Below are 14,206 nucleotides of genomic sequence, written 5' to 3' on the forward strand. Positions count from 1 at the left end.
CTAATAAATGTGTCAAATTCATCTTAATTGTTCACATTTGTAATGTTTATTTATTTTTTCTTTCATAACAGTTAATTCTGAAGAAATTGTTAGGAACCTCAGTGTAAGTAAACAGTGTCCTCATACATATATCTAAGTTAATATAATGTCCTTAAAATCTGGATTTGAAAAAAATTATGTTCTATATTTCTGAGTCCAAGCCATTTGTAATTTATTTCTTAAACCCGTTGTTGACATTATTTTACCTGCAGATCAGCTGCTTTTATCTTAGGTGTTTTCATTGGCAGTCACTACAACTAGAGGAGATTAGTTTGTGGCCACAGTGGCCCTGACTTCTGGTTTTCACCGAGCCGGCTGATGTCCCATTCAAAAGGGCCATGCCAGTGAACTTTAGGCAGCATTGCCGGTCACATGTCTTGTGTGACTTAATGAAGAAAATAGTGCATCATGAGCTCTTACACATCTTTTTGTACAGGTCATAAAAGTCCTTTCTTTACCCTCTAAGTCTAATTCCAACTGCTTTTGATTGGTTCCCACCTTCCAGGTTGTGAGTACACTCGTGGGGCAAATCCCAGATCCGGAGCTAAGAGCAGCCTGGGTTTTCCAACGTGGAGTTCACTGCTCCTAGAGAGACCTGAAACGTTCTTACACGTAGTTTTAATGATTCCGTATTTAAGGCATATTCACAAGCATATTATCTGTTATATGGTATTCATGAATTTATCATTGCTGAGGGTGAGGCTAAGTTTATTTAAGTACATAGGTCATGTGCAAGTATGGTAAAAAACTGTTAGGACGAAATGGGAATGATTGAAGGTAAGAAAACACCGCGTGAGGAATGTTACTGTACCTAGGACCCCCTGCAAGTCTGATGCAGAAATGACCGTTAGAGCAGCAATTCTTTAGACTGTTAATCCCGTCTTCTTTCTCTTAACACTTTCTGATATTTTAGTCTTGAGTAAACATGGTAAGCAGTGTCTCCCCCTGCTGGTGAAGGGCATACAGCAGTGTGTTCGTGCTGATTGGATGGGCAGAATTTTCAACAGGGAGACCCTCTCAAACCACATATGTTGTCCTTTTCCCCATCACCTTGTGAGCCATATAGCAGAATCCCTGTTGCTGAGGAAGGAAAAATCTCTAATAATCCTGTAGGGCAGGAGGATTGCATACCTCCGTCTTGGGAAACCATTCATGGCATTGCAAATGAAGTCCGGGCCTAGAACTATAGAACCCGGAAGAAATGGTCATCATTTCATGAGTGCTCCATTATTCCCAGGAAATACTCCATGTGGTGGCACAGCATCCAAGCAGGCCCGTTTTGAGCTTCTTTGGACAAACATAATCAAACGTGAGCGGGTGACTCTTTAGGCCCAACAACATTCCGCCTGCGTGACAGACAACAGCATCAACCTTGTTCTCAGATAAAATGACCAAAGTCTTGCCAACTCTAGGGTCTTCATCCTAAATTCTCAAATGCCAAGTATAACCCCGTACTGCTTTGGAAATTGGCAGTAGGCCTCCACTTCCCTCTGGCTCTCCTCTGGCTTTACACCGGCTAGGAAAGTGTGGCTTGTCCAACGATCTGGGGTCCTCAAGGGCATATTCCAGTCCCTTGTGTCTTTGAAGAAGCTGCATAACCACCCGCTGCCACAATGTACTTGTCTGGAAGTTACAAAAATATTGGCTTCAGAAGGAAGTAACGATGAATTCAAAAGAAAAAGGATCCCAGTGAAGATACAAAATAAGCAAGGAAAAAATTGGCCAATTAGTCTGTGCAATAAACCATTTCTCTTCCTCTTTTCATTCTATTACTCTCCTTGCTCTGCTGTCCATACATCTTTAAAAATTTTTTTTTAATTTCATAGTGTCCTTTTCCTTTTATAAATTGAGTGCAAAACAGTAGTGACACAGACTTAAAATACTTGTGAGATTACCAAGGCTTAAAATAAAGAAGAAAATGAAGAAGTAGGAAAAATTTATTTCCCATATTCTTACCTATATTTTTTTCCTCTTGTTTCTCAAAAAAAGGTCACAAGGGAGAAAACATTCCTTTGTAGTTCTAGTTCCCATTTCCTCACTTCTTTTTTTAGATGACTGAGTTGCATCTTGACACAGTTTTTAAATATGCCACCTAGTTACAGCAGTAATTATGAAAGAAACAAAATTTCACTCCAGTTTATGAGAAACCCATGAATTATTCACAAAGAGCCTGTATTAGGTTTCAAAAACTTTTGACTTGACTTGAGAATTAAGCAATGTAGGTTACTTCAAGGGTAAATTAAATCAATTGTAAAATGATTTGGGTGCAATTAAACGGATTTTTAAAATTTTTACTGACATTTACTAATATGTTATATAATATACATATATAATTTAAATTCAAAAGTTGTCATTGTCACTTGAAATCTAGACCCATCTATTGTCTGTCAAAAAAGGAGGGGAGGTTGATAGTGGCTAAAGATAAATCTCAGGAATAAAATCTCAGAACATCAAACACCAAATCATAATTTAAATCATTTTAATTGCGATTTAAGTATTGTTGCAACAACAGAAACAACATAATTGGGGAATTTGGCCACACTGATTATAGGGTTAATAGTCTTATTTTGTTAGCCAATTTTAAATCTTCTTACTTTTTAAATAGCGCTTAATTGTCTTAGAAAATGAGATTGTTGAGTTAGCTTGCATATTTTGTAACTTAAATAATCTATTATTTAGTGCCGAAAACCTGATCAGCATTTCAAACCCTATTTGACTCCTGATTTGCCAAAACGACTACACTTTGCCAAAAATATCAGAATTGATAAAGTTCATCTTTTGGTGGATCGGCAGTGGCTGGCTGTGAGGTTTGTGCATCTATTTGCTTGTTTCATAATATTTAAACATTATAAATTGCCTTAATTTTACTGGGATTAATTTCTGCAGTTTTTCCTGAGCATTGATATTCCTTTTTGTCAATATGTATTTTTTTAAAAGTTTTCTTATCTTGAGAAAGAGTGAGCACATGGTGCACTTGAGTGAGGGGATGGCAGACAGAGAGAGGGAGAGAGAGAGAGAATCGCAAGCAGGCTCCACACTTTGAGCACAGAGCCCGGCCTGGGGCTTGATCTCACGGATGGTGAGACCATGATCTTAGCTGAAATTAAGACTCAGATGTTCAACCAACTGAGCCATCCAGGTGTTCCAACCCTCGACTTTCTATATGCTACCCAGCATTTCTGCATTTGAAATACCTGTTATTAGGGACCAATCTTAGTGTCCTAATCCTCGCAACATGGATGTGCAGGAGGAAGAAGCTTAGCACTGTTTATCAACGGTTCCAGGAACCGTAGGAAGGAGCACATTTGTGCTCTAAGGCCAAGCTAACCAATTAGGTGTAACATTTATTTCTTTTTCTCTAGTTTTAATTCATGTTGATTGTTGAGCATCTGCAAATTACAACTGCATTTAGAGAAAATAAAAACCATTCTGAATTGCTTCATCCCGAGATAACCAATGAACCCATTGGTTTCACAAAACTGTATTGATGCTCATTATTGTGTATGCCAGGCTTGGTTCCAGGCACTTGGGATACAGACAGGATTCCTGCCTTCCTTGTCAAATGAAGAAGACTGATAATAAGCCAGAAAACCAAAAGATATACACTTCCTGATAGTTTAGCTACTGTTTCCTTTTTTTCTATTTCATGCCAGTATTTTTCCTTTTTCCACGTGCATAAATGTGATTAAATGGCATCAGGATCACATTGTTTGCTGGCCTTACTTGCATGCTACATCATGTCGGGGGATACAGAGGACAATGGGAGTAAAGAGGCTGGAGATCTACGTAGCAAAGAGGAGACAAGAAAGATGAAGGGGTTGGGAGAGCCCGTTCTGTGAGATAACCAGGAACCCCAAGCAACATACCGCCAGGCCAGAGAGTGTGCATGTTCACACCTGGCCACTAGGTGGCACTGGCCTCTCTTCTTGGGATACGGGGTTTCATAACCCTTTGTGAAGGTCCATGGCTTTACTTTGTGGCTCAACGTAGCATTCTCCAGAAGATTTAAAAAGACTAAGATTTACTCTATAAGTCCAAATGTGGGTAAATTCTGCAAATAGTTACTGCTGAGAGTATGAGATCAAAGAAGGAAGGAGGACACTGGTACCAAATGAGAAAGTGCCCATCCATCCTATAACGTGCCCTAAGAGTTACAGAAGGCCGGTCTCGCTGCAGGGCTCCTTTGGGAATCACATACGCCCAGACTGCAATTATGAGCTTTTTATATTTAATAGCTACCAGTGAGACGTAAAAAGAGCAGCAGGCTGAGTTCCGACCCACCTCCATGCCTAGGTTGGGGGAACATAAATTAATGTCTTGGGGCTTCATTTTCATCATCTGTAATACAAGATTCACCTGGTTTATTGTTCTCTTGAACTTACCTCAAAAGAGGTGTTGATGGTAGCCCTGACCAGAGCAACCAAGGAGTCTTACCTGATTAAGTCATTCTACCGCCCATTCTTGACACATGAGCCTCAGGCTACCTAGTTTCTGGTGGTAGGTAAAGTCTGTTGTCTTTAGTCATAAAGTCCAACATTTGATAACTAGATTATATTCCCTTCCCAGAGTTATAGCAAACTTTGTCATTTAGTTATAATCTATCACCATCCTCAGTTTCGCTCAAATGTGTTGGATTTTACTAATCTGGGGAAACCCAATTATTTGAAACTACAGATGAAGTATTGTCCCCTTAAAAGAACATGAATAATAGCTTTTTATTTTATGATTGGAAAGTCACAAATACTTTCCAGGCACGTTTCTAAGAAATGGGGATAGACCCAGTCCTCACCCTAACGGTCTTGGCACTGTAAGGGAGGAAGACAAAAATTACAATATGTAACAATGGCCACAGGTCCTCCTGCAAGGTACAATAAGAGTGATTACACACCCCAGGTGCGGATGTCAGAGAACACCAGAGGATGCTTCCTGGTAGGTGTGATTCCTGCTCGGGGCTTTGAAAGTTAAGGATGGGATAGCTAAATGCTGTCACACACAGCAGATCTGCCCCAGGCCATTGTACAGTCCGTGCTCTGTACAGAGGCACTCATCCAAGAAGACAAGAGGCAGTGGAAACATTACCCTTGCTCAGCTCACTGAGCCCTGATGGGAAGCCATGTCTGCAGGAGGCAGTGGACCACTTTTCTTTTGCAGGAAGGCATCCTCTTCTTGCCAAGCCTTGAGCACTGCCCCGCTGTGTCTTCTCAGAGGTGCTTCTTTCTCTAAATATTCTGCCCAGAGCAATGAGCAGCACCGCTCCGGGGACAAGGGAGGATTTGTAGGCAGAGGGCCGAGATGCCGGCAATTGCACTAGTTCTGTGTTGCTGGAGCACGAGGTGAGGGAAGCTGCTCTCCCCCTGACAGACCTTCCCTGTCATGACTAAAAAGTGTGACTTTGCCTGGAAAGAAAATAGACCATTGGTAGGTACAAGGTGGCTGCAGGTGAATATGTGGTTACATGGATTTGCGTTTCCAAGAGCTTACAGTGTTCAATATGATCAGGTGTGTGTGTGTGTGTGCGTGTGCGCTTGTGTGTGTTTTACGGGGGAAGATTCTGAAGTTCAGAGTCAGGATAACCAATTAGGAACTTTGTTCAGGCCAGAAGTAGTAAGGATCTAGCTTAGATGGTGGCAGAGTAGGAGAGCAAGGGAAAATGTGGAAGGAACTCCACAGGCAGAGAGTTGGCAACTGCTGGAGCGGTGGTTGGGAGGGGTGGGGGGTCAGGAAAGAAGTCTTAGTCATCTCCCATCTGTGTCATTTCCCAACTGTAGCAGAGAAACTGGCCTTGAGTTTGACTTTACTAATTGGACCTGGCGAAGATAAAAGAGAATTTGTTCCAGAAGATCTCATTTGGTACTTGGAAGTTGAGCTAAACCATGACAGATAAAATCAACTCTTTTCCAAATGCCAGCTTTGATTTTTCCATATGTAATTTCCAGAGCCAAATTAATGGCTGGAGAGCATAAACATGAGCAGTTAGAAGAACAAATTTGTACCATTTTCACTTGAGCAGAATAGAATATAGAGTTTTTTCAAACACTGTTATCTTTTACTTCTGAATAAAGCTTTCCAATATTGACTAGGGTTTTCTGATTGAGTTGGGTTAGGAGTTGAAAATATTACAAAAAAAGATATTTCTGAAGACAGATATATTAAGGACCAAGTTTCAGAGAATTTTACCAATGACTTGGTTCTACAAACCTTTTTGTTTTTTCATTAATGAATACTCTAGCCTCCCACAGAGAATTTAAAATGGAATTATCCCCAAATAGTTCCAGAAAACTTTTTTTTAACATTTATTTATTTATTTTTGAGAAAGAGAAAGAGAGAGAGAGAGAGAGAGAGAGAGAGAGAGCGAGCCCAACAATCAGGGGAGGGGCAGAGAAAGGAGACCCAGAATCCAAAGCAGGCTCTGACAGCTTAGGGCCTGACATGGGGCTCAAACCAACGAACTGGGAGACTATGACCTGAGCCGAAGTTGGACACCCAGCTGATCACGCCACCCAAGCACTGCTAGTTCCAGTTATCTTGAAGGAAGCAAATACCTATGCAAGAAGGATAAAAATACTTTTTAAACAACTCTTACCTTATGCCTCACATTTTACTGGAATTAACTAAGGAAATGAGCTGGCACCTTTGGGTAACTGAATTTAAACTCCTTATAAATAGGAATCCTTTCTTTCCCTATTCCAGCTGGTAAGTACTCAGCCTCCCCTTTCTTCCCTCTGTTGGGTAGAGTTGAGTGTAGCCTGCTCAGTGTTATGATTTATTTTTATTTTTGTGATTTGTTTTTCTTTAAGCTGAGAGTCAGTTGTGAGTGTTTTAGAAGCTGATTTTTTAGGACGCTAAATTAATGTCCTGCCTACAACATAAAAACAAAAACAGTGTGTGTGTGTGTGTGTGTGTGTGTGTGTGTGTGTGTGTGTGTTTACCCTGAGGAGTGGGAGGTGGAAAAGCAAATGAGACAAATGGCCAATTATTGGGAATAAGAGTCTCTTTTTCCATTAGAGACCTAATTTGACCCAGCATGACATTGTCGTTTAAAAAAGATCTAGGTTTATTTATTACCACTTCATTTTCATGTATAACAACCAACCATGTGTAAAACTGCAAAGCTCCTCGATTCAGATACTAAACTATGAGAAGGTGGGTAAAAGACAAATGAATTAAATTTGAAAAGTCATTCAAGTAACAGAACAGTAGCCTATGGAAGAAGAGCCCAAAAGTTAAAAATAAATTATAGATTTACAAGAATACACTGGCTTCTTCTTACCAAGTGATATAGTGAATTTTCCCTCAGTGTCCTTCATTCTTCTACATTATTTCTGTACACATCTCTACTGTAAAATAATCCCAGTTTCAAAAACTTATTTCTAAAGCACTGAATTGCTTAAAGTAGTATATTCATTAAGCTATTCTTAGTCACACAGACATTAATGTGTAAAGACACAGGTAAGCTTGAAGACAAGTTTTTATATTTTTAAATTAATTAATTAATTTTTATTGACTTATAACTGACCTGGAGTTATATTCGAAGTTTTTTAATCTATGCCTTTGTTTTCATCTTGTCGATGTCTAAGAGGCAAAGGCTTTTGAATTCTCCTTAGAGGTTCTGGAATTCTCCTTCCTTCTCTCCTACCATTTGTTTCTCTGTGATTATGAATTTGAGCATGAAAATAACTATTTTTATGCTGTTGTTGACAGAAAATTTACTTATATAAAAGCATAAGCTGCATAAAAATTCATTAAAGGTCCGTTTACAATAATGTCTCATGTTAATGTATTAACTGCAATGTAATGATATGATTTCTTTAAAGGAGTAAAGCATATTCAACCTGTGGAGGAGGCAACCACGGTTATAACAATGAGTTTAAGAGCATGGAGGTAACTGACTGCTTTATTATTTTTTAACAAATATTTATTGAGCACCTACTTTGTGATCAGCAGTCTTCAGGGACCTTGAATACACCTAGGAACAAAACAGATAAGGATTCCTGCCCTCATGAAGCTTTCATTCTAACAGAGGTATATAGACAATTGGCATAATAAGAAAATATATCATTTGGGTATATTAGGGGATAAGCACCATGGGAAATAAAGGTCATGCAGAGTAAAAGGAAATTGGGCATGTCTCAGGATACCATGGGGCACTATGCAACTTTACATAAAGTGGAAAGGGTAAGATTCGTTGAGATGACATTTGAACAGAGACTTTAAGAAGGTGAAAGAATCAACATTTCAAATATTCAGGGAACAGGTGTCCCACACAGGAAACAGCCAGTGCAAAGGCCCGAAGGTAGGAGTGTGCCTGATGTGTTGAGGGCAGAAGAGCTATTGGAAGGATGTAAGACTGTGGCTGATTGGAGAAGGAGTGATGGCTCACTTGGGCCTTTTAAGTTCAAGGTATTTATTAGGCATGTAAGTGGCGATATTATATAGACACCTAAAGAGAGTCTATCCAGAAATTAAAAAAAAATGATTTTAGGTATATAAATTGTTAACAAGCTAGGCAACTAGATAAGATCCTTAGAAAGTGAGTATGGGTAGAGAGGGAAGACCAAGTACTGAGCTCTAAGCAATTCTGCTTGAAGAGGTTGAAAGACAAAGAGTCATAGCAAAGACATCTAGAAGTATAGCCAGTGAGGCGAGAAGAAAACTGAGAGCAGAGTGTGTCTGGAAGCCCAAAAAACTATTTGAAAGAGGCCATGAGAGAAGTATAGTTGATATTCCCACATAGGTAAACTTTATGATTTTTTGCAACCTCATTATCTTTTTAAAAATTTATATCTTTAAATTCAAGTTAGTTAACATACAGTGTAGTCTTGGCTTCAGGAGTAGAACCCAGTGATTCATCCCTGACATACAATGCCCAGTGCTCATCCCAACAAGTGCCCTCCTCAATGCCCATCACTCATTTAACCCACCCCCTTACCCACCTCCCCTCCAGCAACCCTCAGTTTGTTCTCTGTATTTAAGAGTCTCTTATGGTTTGCCCCCCTCTATGTTTTTTATCTTATTTTTCTTCCCTTCCCTTATGTTCATCTGTTATGCTTCTTAAATTCACGTGAGTGAAATCATGTTATTTGTTGTTCTCTGACTGACTTGTTTCGCTTACCATAAAACTATTTAGTTCCATTCACATTGTTGCAAATGAAAAGCTTCCATTCTTTTTTATCACCAAGCAGTATTATACCACATCTTCTTTATCCATTTGTCAGTCGATGGACATTTGGACTCTTTCCATAATTTGGCTGCTGTTGATAGTGCTGCTATAAACATTAGGGCGCATGTGCCCCTTGAAATCAGCATTTTTGTATCCTTTGGATAAATACCTACTAGTGCAATTGCTGGGTCCTAGGGTAGCTCTATTTTTTATTTTTTGAAGACCCTCCATACTGTTCTTCAGAGTGACTGCACCAATTTGCATTCCCATTAGAAGTGGGAAAGTGTTACCCTTTCTCCACATCTTCGCCAACATCTGTTGTTTCCTGATTTGTTAATTTTAAGCCTTCTAACAGGCAAGCTCATTGTCTTACCTATTTCCATTAAAACACACACACACACACACACACACACACATACACACACACACACACATCCCTTCCCACATAAAGAAAATGTGTTGGGCTCGTTATGAATATACTGCCGTTTAACATTGTTGTGATGCATTACATCTCCTAATAAACATTTGAAAAGTCTCTGGAGACAGAATTCCTCTCTACCAGATAGAGTGCTATTTCATAATTAAGTTAATTACTAGAAATAAAATCTGTGTCTCCATTTACTTGATGATTATCTTGGAAAAAAAGGATATATGCATTATATAGTCCTGTTACCAAAAAAAATCATGTTTGACACTTTTCTTCTAGTTATTTGCAATCTGAAAGATTTAGATTGTTATGAATAATATAATTAGGTTAACATTAATTAATTAAATATAAATAAAAACTATTTAGAATTCTTCACCCTAAAAGTAAAGAAGAGATATATTTGAGAAATCAGTAGGTTAGTATAAACTATGAAAAAAATTCGTGTTTAGAAACTTCAGCATTTTTTGGTCATGTATTAACATATTTGGACAATGATATGAAAGGACCATCAAAAGAATACCTGATGTTATATGATGAATTTGTAGTTTATACTGTCTAGATATTGTAGAATTGTGGTGACATTGATTGTCCATTGTTGCTTGTTTTCTCCTGGTCTGTTGACATGCAAGATATTGTGGAAGCAGGTACATTTAGAAAAAATAAATACAATATAGATTATATTTGACTGAGACTGGTGGATTCCCAGTCACAGGTGGAAACGACATAAAAGTTATTTTCAAATGTCAGAAGAAGTCCTTACAGTAGCCTGAGACTCAGCCAGGAGAGCGGTGACAGGAGGAAAGTGTGTCTCTTCCACCATCTGTTTTTGAGGATAGATGGCACCTAGTAACAGTAGGACTATTATCACCTAGGCTATCTTTTTGGCACATGGACCCAGTTTTAAAGAGAAGACTGAAATTGAACCATTTGAAAATATCGAAGTCTATAACCTAATATGTGGTGAGTATATCTATATAAACTTAACATCAAAATGTGGATGTAGTTTTAAAAATATGTATTTGAAATTGGTAATAAATTGAATCCCAGAGGTGGCTGCTCTGCACTAAGAAGACAGAAAATTGAAAAGATAAGACCAAATCACACCATTCAGAATTATTCTGACATAAGATATAGGAAATTATTGTTTCTGATCGCTGGTAATGATAAACATTATTAGATCTCAGGAGACCAGCTTTTCAATCAGTTGGTTACTACTTGAAAACTTAATAAAACTTAGATAAATAAATCACATTTCCAACTTTTCAAAGCAGGAAAAGAACTCCTATAAACATAAGTATTTTGTTACAATTATAGAGAAAGAGCTTCTGGCATAAAAAGAGCTTCTGGCATTCAGCCAGCACAGAAATCCTATTTTGATAGATGCTTATTACTATACTCAGTGTTAAAAAAAAAAAAACCCTAAAGAATTAGTTTTAGGGGATCTCCCCTACCTTTCTGCCTACATGCTTACTTCAAACCCTTGTATTAACAATCGTTTAGGCAAGGCAATGGGTAAGTTGCAGTTTCACTTTGAGCCTTAGAATTCTGACGTAAATATACTCATAATTGTCTCTCTTAATCTTGCCAAAGGTGTGGGAATTGACTATGACTTAGAAACCAAAGAGTATCCATTTAAACATAATGTGTTGTAGCCTTAGCAATTTTGACTCGTGGTTCCCAAGCTGAGTGTGTGGTCAGAGATGTTGGCCCTTTGTGGGGAAGCTTAGAAGGAATGAGGTAGGATTTCAGTTCTACAAGAGATCTATTTGGTGGTATTTGGCAGGAGCCACTTAAAAGGCTATGTTTATAAAAACACTTGTATATTATTATAGAAAAAAATAGAAAAAGTTATCTAAATATTAAGCAAAACCTATGAGTTTACTTTTTTAAAGGTATCTGTCCCTAGAGAAGTTTCATATAACTAAGTAAATATACTACAAATAAGATTGTAAATTATTTAACTTCTTCAAAATTGTTTTTTGATAAAACTATGGCTTTTTGATAAAATTATGGCTTTTCTATAGTTTTTTGATAAAACTATAGAAAACCATGATATGCTTAAAGAACAAAGTGATCATTTAAGCAGTGATACTTTTCTCTGGAGGAGCAGAAAGAGTTCCTGAAAATTCCTACAGCTTTGACAGCAACTGTCTCATCCTCTAGAAAGAGGAGGTGGCAGAAACCCCCAGAGTCAGTAAACCCAATGGTGCATGCAGTACAAGACTGTTTTATGGCAGAATTTATTTATTTATTCATCTATTTATTAACTATTGGGGGGGGGGGAGAGCGCAAGCTGGGGAGGGGAAGACAGGGGCCAGAGGATCCGAAGCAGGCTCTGTGCTGACAGGCTGACAGCAGTGACACCAGTGTGGGGCTCGAACTCACAAACTATGAGATTATGACCTGCGTGGAAGCCAGAGGCTCAATCGACTGAGCCACCCAGGTGCCCCTTACGGTGGAATTTATTAATGGAAGTTTTGTTTTCTTCCATCTCCTACACAAATAGTGTTGTCTTTTAAAACCACTTTGAATTTATTTTTAAAAACAGATCTTCTCCGCATTCAGCCAGCACCAAATAATGGCACCCACGGTAGTTTAAACCATCTTCTGAAGGTACCTTTTTATGAGCCATCCCATGCAGAGGAAGTGTCAAAGTCTTCTGTTTGTGGCTTTACTGCTCCACTGCCCACAGATACTCTCCAATGTTCATGCCCTGAGCTACAAAGTGTAAGTAATCACTTCACATATTCATAAGAATATAAAGGGGCAAACTAATTTCCATAACCAGGGTTATAGCTGGGGTAGCTAACAACCAGGTTTGTGTTCTAGTTAGGATCTTTACTAGGTAAATGTATGTGGTTTCTCTGAACCTTACCTGGGGATGAGAGATGCATTGTAAATTAAGTACGTGACTATGCTTTGTAAACTGAAAAGCAATTTGGAAATTATTACTTCCCTTGTGAGCTAAGTGTCCTGAACCATTCAAAATGGGATCTTGGAGCTCTCTTTGATTTCCTTGGTAAACCATCCCTCTTAGCACTACAATACCTCTTACAGGTATTTTTAGTGCATCACGCACTTGGCTGAGTTCAGGAGCCTGATTGCAGATCCCAGGAGACTCTTGGTAAGGCAGGATTCCAGTGCTAGGAGCCCCCCCTCCCCCAAAAGGCAGGGAGTCAGAACAGGAGCTCAAAATGCAAGTTCTCCTTGTGAGAACTAGAGCACATGGGTGGGGGTGGGGGTTTCAGAATGGAATTGGAGCCCAGTTATCAGGAGTCCATCAAGTTAAAACCAATGTCAAGGTGCATTTGATGCCAAGTTCAAAATGTTGTTGTAGAGTTAAACAAGTACCTGCTGCTTCAGGCAAGAATGATTCCTTATAACCAGGAGTCAGCAAAGACTTGACTTTCTCTACTCCTCAAAATGACATTACACCACGTAGATCAATAACTGTATAAAAAGATGCTGAAAGAGGCTTTAAAGGGTAAAAGTCCAGTCAAGATTCCCAATAAAAATCAAATCCACAGCCAAGATCAAAGTACGGATGTGGGTTTCTTACCTACAGACAACTTCGATGGAAGTGCCATTTAAAATAATAATAATAATAATAATAATAATAATAATAAACAGTACAATGTGGGTGTTTTAGGCTACATTTTAGGAACAAAGAAGGGTCAGAGAAGTTAGGTAAATTGTCCCAGGTCACAGATGTTTGGTCTACCTGACTGCCAACTTCCAAATTCTTCTTTGTAAAGAATGCCCTTTGCTATTCAAAGTGTGGTCACAGGATCAGAATCTATCTGTCTCACTTGCAAGCTGGTTAGAGATCTAGAATTTCAGGCCCCACTGAGCTCGGGTTTACTAATCAGAATCTGCATCAAGTGAGTTGTACTCCTATTAAAGCTGGAGAAGCGCAGGGATGTTGTTCTTTCAATTTAGTAATTCATTCTAGCTGTGGCCAAAATGCTTTGCCCTATCATCAGTCGTACCTTTGCAAACTCCCACACAAAGTATTTTAAGGAGTAAGAGTATCTCTGTATTTTTTGAGTAAGTGGCAGAATTGGAATTTAAACTCAAGTTAGCCTGGTTTCTTTGTTAAGTAGTAAAATATTCGTGTGATTACTGCAATCCTGATCAGGAAATAATCCTGCTCACCTTTTACAACAAGTGTTATCACTTTGACTTCCTTTCTCCCTTTCCCACATTGTTTTGCAGAATGGTGCTTTAGAACGTGTGAATCAAATGCTAAATCTCTCCAAAGATGAAAGTAAGTCAGTAGAAAACGTGTCAAGTCTTTGATGTTTAGGCCCAACAAAACACAATATTGCCTTTTTTGGGTTCTTTAAAATAAACTCTTGGAGGCTTTTGAACATAAAGATTGTAGGGGCGCCTAGGTGGCTCAGTCAGTTAAGCCTCTGACTTCGGCTCAGGTCAGATCTCACGTTCCAGGGTTTGAGCCCTGTGTCAGGCTCTGTGCTGACCCGTAGCTCAGAGCCTGGAGCCTGCTTCCGGTTCTGTGTCTCCTTCTCTCTCTGCCCCTCCCCGTCTCATGCTCTGTCTCTCTGTATCAAAAATAAAAA

At 38.9% G+C, this 14,206-nt stretch overlaps 1 protein-coding gene across 1 annotated transcript in view; it reads left to right on the forward strand.

The window, feature by feature from the left end:
* ENPP3 (ectonucleotide pyrophosphatase/phosphodiesterase 3) overlaps positions 1-14,206 on the forward strand; it is a 70,062-nt gene that overhangs the window by 33,504 nt on the left and 22,352 nt on the right. Inside the window, exons 14-19 of the mRNA XM_029944422.1 lie at positions 72-103; positions 2,719-2,846; positions 7,854-7,920; positions 10,499-10,586; positions 12,175-12,353; positions 13,842-13,893. Of these exons, the coding sequence (XP_029800282.1) occupies positions 72-103; positions 2,719-2,846; positions 7,854-7,920; positions 10,499-10,586; positions 12,175-12,353; positions 13,842-13,893 (546 nt within the window). The remainder of the gene's footprint in view (positions 1-71; positions 104-2,718; positions 2,847-7,853; positions 7,921-10,498; positions 10,587-12,174; positions 12,354-13,841; positions 13,894-14,206) is intronic.

This window comes from Suricata suricatta, chromosome 7 (assembly GCF_006229205.1).
Source record: "Suricata suricatta isolate VVHF042 chromosome 7, meerkat_22Aug2017_6uvM2_HiC, whole genome shotgun sequence".
NCBI lineage: Eukaryota > Metazoa > Chordata > Mammalia > Carnivora > Herpestidae > Suricata > Suricata suricatta.